Source organism: Benincasa hispida, chromosome 6 (genome assembly GCF_009727055.1).
Source record: "Benincasa hispida cultivar B227 chromosome 6, ASM972705v1, whole genome shotgun sequence".
Lineage (NCBI taxonomy): Eukaryota > Viridiplantae > Streptophyta > Magnoliopsida > Cucurbitales > Cucurbitaceae > Benincasa > Benincasa hispida.
In genome coordinates this window covers 6,978,516-6,991,863 of record NC_052354.1, presented here as the reverse complement: position 1 = coordinate 6,991,863, position 13,348 = coordinate 6,978,516, and the positions used below count along the sequence as shown (strand labels likewise).

Here is a 13,348-nt window from a genome sequence, read left to right as displayed (position 1 = left end):
CATAGATAGGAGTTTCATAGGTTAGGTTGAAAGATTTTTTAGATCCAATCCAATTGTTCGGGTTGTAAATTTCTTCAACCCAAATAACCCTTATTAAAAAATGAACCAATCTAACCCAATCATGAAATATTTGGGTTGACTTGGTTTGGGTTAATCGGGTCATTTATTAAAAAAATTGTTCTAAAAAGAAGTAAAACATAAATATGTAAAAATTTAATTTAATTATTTTCATATATTAAATTAAGACTAACTACTCAATTTCAATTTATTTAGTAAAAAATTTCTTTCTAAAGTGCAAAGAAACTACTTTTAAGAGCTGCTGAAGAATAAATTATTCAAAAAATATTAGAATTAAATAAAATTAAAATCAATATATACATAAATAATCATGTTATAAGTAATAAAAAATATATATTTTAAAGTTAATAATAAATTCGGGTTGGTTTGGGTTATATTAGGTGAACCCATGAACCAACCCAATCCATAAAATTTTCATTTATTTGAACCCAACCCAACCCAAATGAGTTGATAATCCAATCCAAACTGCACGGATTGAGTTGAGTTTGTCGATTTTTTTGGATCATTGAGTTTTTTGAATATTCCTACTCGTAGAGATTATTTATGAGAATTTTATCGAATGATAGAGACTAAAACTCTTATTATAAATGAAATGAACTAAATTATAATTGGGGATTAAATCTACTATTTGACCATAATTTTATCATCAATAACACCCACACATCCCAATGTTTAAATATATAAATGGTCAAATAACCATTATTAACTTTTGATGTGCATGAATAACAAACTTTTTTTAGATACTTTTATATAGCCACTTCCCCTTTTAATAGGCACAATTTTAATAATTATAAATATCAAAAGAAAAAAAAGGCTAAATTTCAAAAATCATTCACATATTTGTAAGTTACCTACAAAACTTCAATATTAGCACAAGACATTAATATAAATTATTGTTATTATATAAAATATATATAGAGAAAAAAAAAAAAAAAAAAAGATGATAGGATAAATTACCTTGGAAGAATCTCAATATTCAAAACATATATATTTTTTTTCCCAAAATGTCATTATTATATGTTGAAAAAAAATATTTGGACCTTTTACACCTATTCTTAGAAGTTTGGGGATTAAAAAAAATGTATTTTGAAAACTCATGGACCAAATATACTAAACCTAAAAATTTGGAAATTAAAAAAGTATGTTTTGATAACTCATAGACCAAACACGCATATTCTTCGAAACTTGGGAACTAAAAAGGCAAATTTCTCTAGAGGATACATGATTCAGTTTTATCGATTTTGGAGCCAACCAAAAATCATGCAAAACCAATTGGTTTTATATATAAGTGATCCAAACTGATGTCCATTAAAGAATCAAACCAACCATTGGTTTTTATTTGGTTTGATTTGGTTCTCGGTTTTTGGCGTTTTTTCTATAAATTTTTTGTTTTACTTCCACTTTTGTTTTGAATTGGTCATTTTTGCTATTTTTGAATTAAAATTGAGTTTATTTTTTATTTTTTATGATTGAAATTGGACATTTTTATTTTTCTTTTCTTGGCATTTTTCTAAATAAATAACATACACACTCCATAATAATTTGTCTTTTTTCTAAATAACAAATATATATGCACCATAATAATTATAATACAAGAAGATATCTAATGTCAGATTTTATTGTTAAGGGTATATATATACTCTCGGTTTGGTTCGATTTTGATTGATTATTTCAATAAAAAATTTATCCAAACCCATTTTGGTTTTCCCCAAATAAAAACTAAGATGACCAATTTTATACTAAAAAATCGAATAAAACCAATGGATTGGCTTGATTTTTTGGTTTTTCAAATTTTTGTTAAACTTTTTCCTTATAAATATGTATAATTGCGTACTTGAAGCCTTTTGTTCTCATGTAATATTTTACTCTCAGTCAATCACTACTACATCCAAAAGCTTTATCGAAAATTCAAAATTTAGAATATATTTGTAACAAAAAATTGTTTTTATATAATCCAAAAAGCTAAAAACATATAATTATTCTTGAAAGACCCTTTACCCCACACATGAATGAATGTCCTCTGAAGCACACAAGAGCTCCCCATTCAAAGTATCCAAAGCTTGAAATGCCCCTCCTCCATCACTCCTCTGCCCAAAAAATAATTAAAAAATAAATAATGGAAAATTAATGATTTCAAATATTTGAGAGTTAATTTTGAAGATATGACACAAAAACACAAACCTTATAGAAATCAAGAGCCACAAAATTCGGCCATCTGTTACCAGCTGCCCCATGACAAGTTTGAAGCATGTCTAATAAATCCCTAGAATTATCCTCACATGCTTCTATCTTCAATGGAACTGTTGGAAAATAGTTCATCAAAATTAGTGATTTTCCCTTGTCATCAAGTCTGGATGATTCTCCCCTGTTTGAACAACTCCCTTCTTTCATTCCATCATCCCCATCTGCCCAAAAAAATTAAAAAAAAAAATCTATTTTTTACGTTGTATTTGTTCTCCAACATCGAACAACGGTATAAAACTGTCAGTCACATTGTATCAATCTCGAAAGAAAAGGGCTAACTCTTTTCTAACTTAGCTTACACTGATTTTCAACCATGTAATTCCATTGATATGCTATTCCTTCTGTTGCTTCCTTTGTGCTATTTGATGTGAAGACAAGCAGCCTTTGGTTGTTAGCAACCATGTCGGTGACTCGAGGCCAGTCGTCGCCATTCTTTGGCATGTTCGCAATGGGAAACCAGAATTTCTTTAGCCCGGCGTCGGTGAATACCTTGGTCAATCCACTGGGAGATTGAACATAATCTTCCAAGATCAATGTGACAATCTCTTCAGTGTTTGCTCCTAAAAAAGCCTCTATAACTTTTAATGTGTCTAGTGCTGGTTCCTATAACATATTATAGAGGTAAGAACAAAAGTTGGAGTAAATTTAGAATTCTGTTTGAAATGATTCTTCACGCACTTAAAAAACTCATTTTTAAGCACACGTTCTCAAACAGGTCTTTAATAAGGAAGAATATAAATATTTATGGAACGTACAAATGCAGTGTAATTATAGCACTTTCCTCCAAAGGAATGGCAGAGCCAAACATCTCCCAGAAAATCATAGGTATCCAACATAAAAGCTCTAACTCCATTCTGCAAAATTGGTTTAGAAATATTAACATCAAAACATAAGAGAGGAAAACAAAATTAAAAGATTTAGGGCTAATTTAAGGAAATTATAATGTACATTAAGCTGTTGGGAAATTGTGTCCTCTTGATTGTTAAGGGTGACACGTGGCACTCCTGTTTGAGAGGGCTCTCCTTCAATAGCAAATGAATTATGGGTTGCTAGATATGCATACTTGTTGAATGGTAATGAATTATTCTTCATAAAAAAAAAGGAGAGAATAATTATCAGAAGGGAAAAAAAAAACCATCTACAATTAAGTTTAAAGACAAGTACGTAATTATCTCCATTGTTATGAAACGTCTTTATAAGAAAAACAAAAGAAATAAAATAAAATTATAAGATTTTCTATAACGGTTAATCATATAGTACATTGTCGAGATATGTAGTCTTTTTAACGTACTGAAACAAAACAAAGGACATGCACTTTGAATAATCAAAGTTGAGGTTGGAGAACTACCAAAGGATTATCATCTAAAAAAAAGAAATATGTATTTTCATATTTAATTTATTTTGATTGTTCTTTTAGAAAAATCTCTCATTCTACACTTCAAAACTTCATTTGGAACTAGAACTTTTCAACTGAGATTTAAGGTCACAAGTCTCGTATGGATCTAACTAAGGTTTTTCCCCCCTTTTCTCGAGAGTGATCTAGAGATGGGTGCACAAAAAGGAAAGATTAGCTAATAGGGATGGAGATGAGAAATTAAGCGTCTATTTGGTAGGTAATTTGAGAATAGAATTTTGAAAATAAAGGGTTAAAAAGAACAAGGTTGTATTTCATGTTTTCATATATGTGTTTGGTAGTAGATTTAGAACGTAAATTTCATTTTAAACAAATTTTCAAAATGTGTTTGAAAATATATTTAGTTACTCACTAAATACTAGGTTGAATATAAATCAATACCAATTAATTTACGAACTTATTTTATTTTAAATTTTTTGTATAATTATTATTTTGTAACATCATATAATATATAATACATAATATATTATATGTTTTAATTTAACAAAAATAATTGAGTTTATAACATGAAATAGTATATTTGTTATTGTTTTTATCATTTTTAATATAATTATAAATTTTAAAATTTTGAATTCAAAATCTGAATACACTGAATATATTAAAAAAAAATGTTTTCAGAATTTGCATTGTTTAAATCGAAGTTTCCAAAAACAGAATCTAGATTGTCAATCCAAACACATATTCACTAAACTCAATGAATCCGAAAACATAAAACAGAATTGAGTTGCCTAACAATATGTCCTAACTAACTTCCTCGAAAAATTATTTTGTTTTTATTAAGTAAATTAATTCAAGAGGAATATAATTCTCTATACCACTCAAATAGAATTTGTCAAAAGAATTTATTTTATTGAATCAAAATTAAAGATAAAACAATAATAAACAAACGATTCTCTATGAAGAGTAACCTCTTCTCTACCCACCCTATGATCATCCCATAGATAGAAATCCCTTTTCTTTTTACCAAAAACAATAATAAAAAAAAAAGTGATTTTCAAAAATAGAAAAATAAAGAAAGCTATTGATATAAAATAATAAAATTTAATCTTCTTTGATAAAGGAAGTCTACGGTGTAAATCTATAATTTATACTATATGATAGACGCTGATAGAACTATCAATATCTTTCAATATTTTTTCTTTTTTGTTATTTTTATAAATAATATAACATTTTTTTATCTATGAAAATTTTCAAAATCCAAATTAGATATAACAGAAACACAAAATGATAAAAAAAAAAATTGGAGAAAATTGGATAAATACCAAAAGTTTGAACTGATCAGTGTAAGAAGATCTAATACATTTTGAGCCACCAAATAACCATGGTCTACATGAAAAACAGTACAATCCATCTCCACAATCTTCACTTGAAGAACATTCATCCCCCACCTTAATTACAAAAACACAACAAAGAGAAATAATTTTTTTAAAAAAACATCAATTAATCTATAAATAGAAAGATATTAAAGAAATTAAATTAAAAGAAGAAAAAAAAAAAGAAAAAAAGAAAACCTTGCAGAGTCCATTGGAGCATGTTGCTGCAGCTTGAAGGAGCAGTAGTGAGAAGATGAGGAATAATGAAATTAGGAGTTTGTTCTGGAAATAGGGTTTCTTCATTTTTCATCAATAGTAATAGAGATGAAGAAGAATTCAAATGTTAATTGGGTTATTTAATTTGTTGGTACATAAAAAATGAGATATTATTATTACTACTTTTTCTTAATTGGAAGGTGTGAACACCAGAAGTTTTTCTTTGGTAAGTTGGTTGGAATTGACCATTAATGGGACATTTTTTCTCCCTAACTTTATATTTATTTATTTTTTTAAAAAATTCAAGATAAAAAAAATATAAGGAGTCAAATTATTTGAATTTTTAACCTTTTGATCGAGATTCTATATTATATGTCTATTTTTCACTTTAGTTAAGACTTCTATTAGTTTAACTCTGGTAAATTTTGTTTTCATATTTTAGTCTTCAAACTTTTTAAATATACTCGTTCGTGAATTTGACTCATGATTTTTTTAATGATTTATGTTGGGATGGAAAAAATTGTAAGTAATAATTTGGGTTTTAAATATAACTTATATTTAGTTTTTGAGTATTTTTGTTTAGTGATAACTATTTAATCATATTTAATTTTAAAAAAATCACGAGTTTATCTATATGTATGTATATTAAAAAGAATAGTGAGTTTTTTTTTCTCCTTGGAGAAACAATCACACACCCAACCCACTGATTTACATCAAGGGATAATAATGAAAAAACCACTCCAACTAAGGAGAAAGAAGCAAAGAGAAAGCATACTCTACTACAAGAATTTTTTCCTGTTTCGATGTTTTTTTTTCTCGATGCATCATTTTCGTTGGTATAGGATTTTGATTTCTCCCGATGTAATTTTAGATTTGTCGGTCAAAATAAGCAACACCTACGTTTTTTTTTTTTTTTTTTTATAATTTATGCTGAACACAACTAGACACTTATCTCATCTGACGTACAACACTGTCAACCAAGTTTTTAAAAAAACATTTGCCTTTCCTTTCCCCCCGATTTTCTCTCCCCTTGCTTTTCTTCCATCTCCCTTCATTCACTTTTTTCTTTGCAAGTTTCTGCATGTTTTCCTCCGAACGACCAGGCAGTCCCGCATGTTCCTCAACTCCGACAATGGCAATGCTGTAAGTTTTACAATTGTGTTAAACTAATGTTTTTTTTTTTGTTGATTAACAATTGATTTGCTTTGAAAAAAACAAGTTAAAGTGGGTGAGGTATTAGAGTGTCATTGACTAAAATAAAAAGACACAATTTGAAACTTCTAAATGCGTACATTGGCCTCATTTCCAACCACTTTTCTCCTCTTTTTCAAATGTTATTGGTTCAAATTATTAAAATTGCAATGCATTATGAAAGAAAAAAAGAAGAACACACTTTTTTACCATTACATAATGTGTTAATTAAGGTAATTAATTGTAATTGGAAAAATATACTGTTTTTCTCTATCTTACTTGTATTGTAGGGATCAATTTTTAAACACTTATCTTGTCATTGTTGTTGTTGGGTTGCGTTTTTTTTTTTTTTTTTTTTTTTTTAATTTAAATTTCTATATTTTTTTTTATACAAATAGTTGAAAAAAGGGGTGAAAAGATTTGAACTACATGGATGGTATGTGATTTATGTTGATGGAAAAAATAGAAAGTTAGAGAGAGAAACTCAATTACTTATTTAATTAAATGTAAAATGGTGTGTTGGAACTTAATTTTTTTTTATAAATTGGGGCTAGAGGGGCTTTGCTAGCATTTGTTAGAGTTTAAAAAGCTTGTAAAAAATGTCGTGAATAGAAAGCATGAAAAAACTATTATTGTGGACATGGAGTTACAAGATGAGTTTCAATTGTTATCTAGTTTCTTTGGATAATATGTTTGTTATTCATACTTTTTTAGGAACTTTTTAGGTTGCTTTAAGAGTCAAAGTGTCATTTGAACACTTTTTAAGAGTTTTTTAGTTTGGCTTTGAGAGGGAAAGTGTCTCGTAAATACTATTTAGAAGCATTTAAGTTAGTTTTGAGAGTCAAAGTGACTTACAAGAACTTTTTAAGTTTTTTTTAAAGTGTCACTTAAACAATTTTTAGGACCTTTTTAGTTTGAGTTGGAGAATGAAAGTGACACTTGGAAATTTTTTAGTTTGGGTTTGAGAGTTAAAATGACACTTAACAATTTTTAAATTGTTTTGAGAGTGAAAGTGCCTCTTAGACACTCCTTAGACGATTTTTAGTTGGTTTTGAGAGTTAAAAGTGACTTTTAAAAACTTTTTAGGTTTTTTTAAGAGTCAAAGTATCACTTAGACACGTTTTAGGAGCTTTTTAGTTTGGGTTGGAGAGTGAAAGTGACACTCATGAACTTTTTAGGTTGTTTTGAGAGTCAAAGTGTCACTTAGACTCCAGCTTTTTACTTTGAGTTTGAGAGTGAAAGCCACACTTTGGAACATTTTAGGTTATTTTAAGAGTTAAAATATCACTTAGACACTTTTTAGAAGTTTTTTAATTTGAGTTGGAGAGTGAAAACTGACACTTAGAACTCTTTAGTTTGGGTTTGAGAATCAAAGTGACACTTAGGCATTTTTAGATTGTTTTGGGAGTGAAAATATCGCTTAGACACTCTTTAGAAGTTTTTTAGTTGGTTTTGAGAGTTAAAGTGACTTTTATAAACTTTTTAGGTTTTTTTGTGAGTCAAAGTGTCACTTAGGCACTTTTTATGAGCTTTTTAGTTTGGGTTGGAGAGTAAAAGTAACACTTAGGAACTTTTTAGTATGGTGCCAATTCATTGTTGTTTTATTTATTACCTCATCACGTCTGACTAATAATTTTTTATTGAACTATAGACAATAAAGAATGGTGAAGATGTTGGCCCAGTGTAATTGTTTCACGAAAACCATTTTTTAGAGAAAGATGGGTGGGTAAGCGAAGCTGGCAAAGATGCATATGTACGTTATATTATATTATATATGTGTAGATTTATGTTAACTCTTCAAATATGTGTGTTTTAGTAGATTTAGGAACTTGTTACATTGTTATGTGGCTATCTTACAACTATGGTAGCCAGTATAGATACTTTCACGTCAACGTTCTCTACGTTTTAAGTGTGTTTAAGACAAGTTTGTAATTTTGCAGATTTTTTTTTTCTTTTGCTACATTGTAGGTTTAAGAGAAAAATGATGGGATTTCAGGATATTTTTGCATCGAGAAAACTAGAAATTCTTGTAAACTTTGTTTGTTTTGTGACTATCTTGCAATTATGGTAGCTACTTTAGATTATCTAGAAGCCTAATTGTTCACTTTAAAGAAACTTTGTTCTTGGCTTATTTGTAGGATCCGATAGTTATGGAGGTTTAAAGGGTGTTTATGTATTTGTTTAAGTGGATTTACGACATGCTTGTAGTGTGGGGGAGGGGTTCACGTCTTAATTATAACTATTATAATCACTTTTTAGATAGTAAAATGGTTGTTTGTGGTGTTCATATTTTAGTTATGAACATTAATGACATGTTTGTAGCTTGAGAGAGAGATCATTCCTCATATTGATTTTAAACATTTTGTTTAAGTCTTTCTGTGATTGTTAAGATCTTTTTGTGCATTTTTCTTTGTTGGTTTTAAGAAATATTTCATGATATTTGTTTTTCCTATTTCAGGTTGTTCGTATAAATTCTTAAAGATAATTTTTTGGAGATTGCGAGAATATTTTGAGATCATTACTTAGATTGATTTAGTATCTCACTTATTTGGGCTTAGGATATTTTGGCTTAGGGAAGATTAAACTTTTTTTTTTTTTTTTTTTTGTGTGTAGGGGATTTGTAAGAAGATAGAAAAGGTCAAATTTAATTGTATACACAGTTTTTGTTCGTAGAATTTTATAGCTTGTGTATTGAATATTAGTTTTATGTTTAAATATATAAGCTTACTTTTATTATATTTATCCTCAATTGATTTGTTTGAAGATTTATTTTTGTTTGTGCATAATTATGTATTAAGGAAATAAAAATTTGGTTATTGAATTGTTACAATATATATATAAAATTATAAACAACTTATGCTGACGCAAATAAATATTGGTAGAAATTTGTCTATTGAATTGAAATTTTTTGTTGTTTAGAAATATGCTTTTGCCGACGCAAAAAATTGTGTTGGCAAAAATGGTATTTATACCACGAAAATAGTTTTCGTCGAGAGATACTTCTCCCGACATGGATAGACGACGATTATGCCGATGCAAAAAAATGCATTGGCATAACCTATCCTGAAGTTTTTAGGTGAAAATTCTTGTAGTATCATTCCCACAAAAGGATGAATGCCAGGATGTTTTGGCAATGTTTTACATGGGAGTAGGAATCAGACCCCAAGTCAAGCACTGAGGATTTAATCTCTTCAATGAAAAATGATACCTCAGAGAGGTCATAAGACTTGTCATTAAAGAGATCAACAACCTCTAGACAATCCGACTCAACCATGGTATTTATAACTTTTGGTAGAGAGAGAATGCTATGAATGACCCTTGCTTCCAAAACCTTGATTTCGTAATATGTTGGCATTTTCTTAAAATCAGCTAGCAAATATGACTCAGGTAGTCTCAGAAGTATCCAATCGAATCCTCCAACTTTTTGTGTAAGACTCCACCAGCCGCGTCAATAGAATGGTGAGTTTGTTTCTACTAAAACAAAATAGTAAATTCGATTTATGTAATAATAACATTATTTTAGTAAGATGTCATGTCATTCATCTCTTTAAATTCAACTTAAAAAAACTATTTTAAAAATTAATATACAGGACCAATAATAAAAAAGCCTGAACTCTCTCTCATATAAAATCATTTTAAAAGTCAATAGTTTGGTCAACCCATCCTCTTGAACATGTCATGTCATGGTAGTTCAACTTAAAAATACAATCATATCTTTCACCCACTTGTAAATTATTTATAAAAAAATATATCAAATTTCAATAATATATGGAAGACTAAAATTGGGATTATAGGCACCAAATTACCAAAATAATAATAATAATAATATAGGCCATGGATATATACCTTCACCGTTTAATATAGATTTAATACATATATATATCAACATGGAACTTTATTTTATTGTTCTACCTATCCTCTTGAACATGTAAATTGGTGTGTATTATTCGGTTGATTTATTATTATACATTTTATCTCTTATATTAATTTAAATGAAATGGTCATATTCAATTGCATACCAACTGGAGTTTGAATTAGAGGGCTGACCATTTCATATTGGCATTGAAGCCTTTTGTTTTCCTCACAGCTATTACTTCTATTTAAAAAAAGATCATATTGTGTGTTTTTTTTTCCCGCTAGTTGCAACAATGACAAAATAACTTATAAAAATTAGGCCATAGCCCAACTTGCAAAAATGATAAAATTGGTTGGTCCAATCCAATTTAAATGAAACATTAAAACTAAAAAGATGGATTTACGGATTTCTGTCTAAAACTTAGTTGCTATGTGATTACCATCTGATTTTTATTTGATATTGATTGTTATAGGATTGTTAATTATACTTTATTGTTATATAATTATTGTATGATGTAGAAAATAACAATTTATTGGATTTTTGGAAAAATTAAAGGCCTAATGACGTTCTTGTAATTAATGAGCAGTGAAATTTTTGTAATATCCTTTCTTCTCCACTTAGGGCTTTATCGCATGACTTTTTTTTCGCAAAACAAAAAAGAGGCAGCGGCTGAAAGAAAAATTGCGGCCGGTCAGGGGAGCCGCTTGTGAGGAAGTCGTCGCAACTGAAGGAAGGAAGACAGAAGTTGTCCGACTGTGGGTTTTCTCCGTCCGGCGAGGTCGACGGCTCAGAGGCGGGTAGCACACTGTTTTGGGTTATTTTGCAACGGGTTGTTCTCAGTTTTTAGAGGCGACATTGTGTGCAGATCTCTTGGTATTAGTGGATACTGAAATTACAGATTGGTGATTTCGTTGATTATTTGTAATTTGTAAAATTCCTTTATTGTTCATTAATAAATTAATTCAAGCTGGTTCTCAAAGTGGATGTAAACCAAATTTTTACTGCTTCGATTTATTTCTGCTGTTTGAACCACTATATATTTTGGTGTTCTTTACATTTATTTATGTTGTTTGTTTGCGATCCAAGGAGGGTGTGTGGTAGTCTGTGTTGGCATATTCTGGCATGTTCTCTATTCAGGGATATTTTTGTTGGGTTTAATTTGACAGATGGCTTCGATGTCTACACGGTTCGGAAGTTGTTAAATTTGATGGGAAAAGTGATTGATTAGGGCTATTCTGGTACAACAAAAGGTAGCCAAAATCTTAGACGAAGATAACCTTCTATCAACAATTACAGAAACTGAGAAAAAGGGATATGGATGAGATGGCCTATTCGACGATAATTCTTAGATAGAATACTTAGGCTAGTAGATGAGGCCACTACTACAACGGAGTTGTGAAAGAAATTGAAAAATCTTTATTTGACTAAGTCCTTGCCAAATAAATTATATCTAAAGGAGAAATTCTTTAGATATAAGATGGACTCAAGTAAAGGCTTAGAAGAGAACCTAGATGAATTCCAGAAGATTATAATTGATCTCAATAACATCGGTGAGAAGATGTCANAGGCGTGAGCTTTCTTCAACGCCGGTTCTTACGTGGAGCAGCAACGATCGGTCGGTGGTCTGTCGGGTTCGAGCGTGGCCGATTCTTTCGCAGGTGGAGGTTCGGTTTCGTCATGGTGGCTGTGTCCGGCAGTGGTTGTTAGCGAGAGAGACACGCGGGTCTGCGCGTGGTTCACCGGTCAGAGGCGGGTAGCACACTGTTTTGGGTTATTTTGCAACGGGTTGTTCTCAGTTTTTAGAGGCGACATTGTGTGCAGATCTCTTGGTATTAGTGGATACTGAAATTACAGATTGGTGATTTCGTTGATTATTTGTAATTTGTAAAATTCCTTTATTGTTCATTAATAAATTAATTCAAGCTGGTTCTCAAAGTGGATGTAAACCAAATTTTTACTGCTTCGATTTATTTCTGCTGTTTGAACCACTATATATTTTGGTGTTCTTTACATTTATTTATGTTGTTTGTTTGCGATCCAAGGAGGGTGTGTGGTAGTCTGTGTTGGCATATTCTGGCATGTTCTCTATTCAGGGATATTTTTGTTGGGTTTAATTTGACAGATGGCTTCGATGTCTACACGGTTCGGAAGTTGTTAAATTTGATGGGAAAAGTGATTGATTAGGGCTATTCTGGTACAACAAAAGGTAGCCAAAATCTTAGACGAAGATAACCTTCTATCAACAATTACAGAAACTGAGAAAAAGGGATATGGATGAGATGGCCTATTCGACGATAATTCTTAGATAGAATACTTAGGCTAGTAGATGAGGCCACTACTACAACGGAGTTGTGAAAGAAATTGAAAAATCTTTATTTGACTAAGTCCTTGCCAAATAAATTATATCTAAAGGAGAAATTCTTTAGATATAAGATGGACTCAAGTAAAGGCTTAGAAGAGAACCTAGATGAATTCCAGAAGATTATAATTGATCTCAATAACATCGGTGAGAAGATGTCAGATGAAAATCAAGCAGTTATTCTTCTGAATTCTTTGCCAGAATCGTATCGAGAAGTTAACGCAACTATTAAATATGGACGAGATTCATTGTCCATGGATATAGTGTTGGATGCCTTGAGAATGAGAAATTTTGAGATTAAAAAGGAATGCAAGGATGGAGAGTTACTCATGGCCAGAGGCAGAAATGAGAAAAAGAACGAAAAAGGAAAAGAGTCGAGATCCAGGTCGAAATCAAAGGAAAAAGCAAAAAGTGTTTCCTATGTCATTAAGAAGGACACTTTAGAAAAAATTTCCCTTTGAATAAGAGCAAGGAAGCATCAAGTAGCAAGCATGCAGGGGATTCTAATGTAGCAAATATTACTGGTATGATTCAGCAGAGGTTTTGATGGTGTTCAGCAGGGACATTCAGAATGCTTGGATCATGGATTCAGGGTGCACGTTTCACATGACTCATAATCGGGATTTCTTGATTGACTTTCAGGAAAATGATGGGAGATCAGTTTTGCTTGGTGATAA

At 30.2% G+C, this 13,348-nt stretch overlaps 1 protein-coding gene across 1 annotated transcript; it reads right to left on the bottom strand.

Moving 5' to 3' along the window:
- Positions 1–1,937: 1,937 nt before the first annotated feature.
- On the bottom strand, positions 1,938–5,384 carry LOC120080377 (PI-PLC X domain-containing protein At5g67130). Its single transcript, XM_039035023.1, has 7 exons — positions 5,248–5,384; positions 4,999–5,124; positions 3,271–3,408; positions 3,078–3,176; positions 2,622–2,925; positions 2,260–2,483; positions 1,938–2,165 (listed from the first exon to the last, which is right to left on the bottom strand). Exons 1-7 carry the CDS (start codon positions 5,350–5,352, stop codon positions 2,073–2,075), a joined length of 1,089 nt encoding a protein of 362 aa, XP_038890951.1. The 5' UTR covers positions 5,353–5,384; the 3' UTR covers positions 1,938–2,072.
- Between the last annotated feature and the right edge of the window lie 7,964 nt (positions 5,385–13,348).

Excerpts from the sequence above, each read along its gene's own strand:
- LOC120080377 (XM_039035023.1), bottom strand. The coding sequence starts at position 5,352 with ATGAAGAAACCCTATTTCCAGAACAAACTCCTAATTTCATTATTCCTC. Across the intron at positions 5,125-5,247 it reads GCTCCAATGGACTCTGCAAG|GTGGGGGATGAATGTTCTTC; the intron begins GTTTTCTTTTTT and ends TTTGTAATTAAG. Across the intron at positions 2,926-3,077 it reads GCTATAATTACACTGCATTT|GAACCAGCACTAGACACATT; the intron begins GTACGTTCCATA and ends AATATGTTATAG.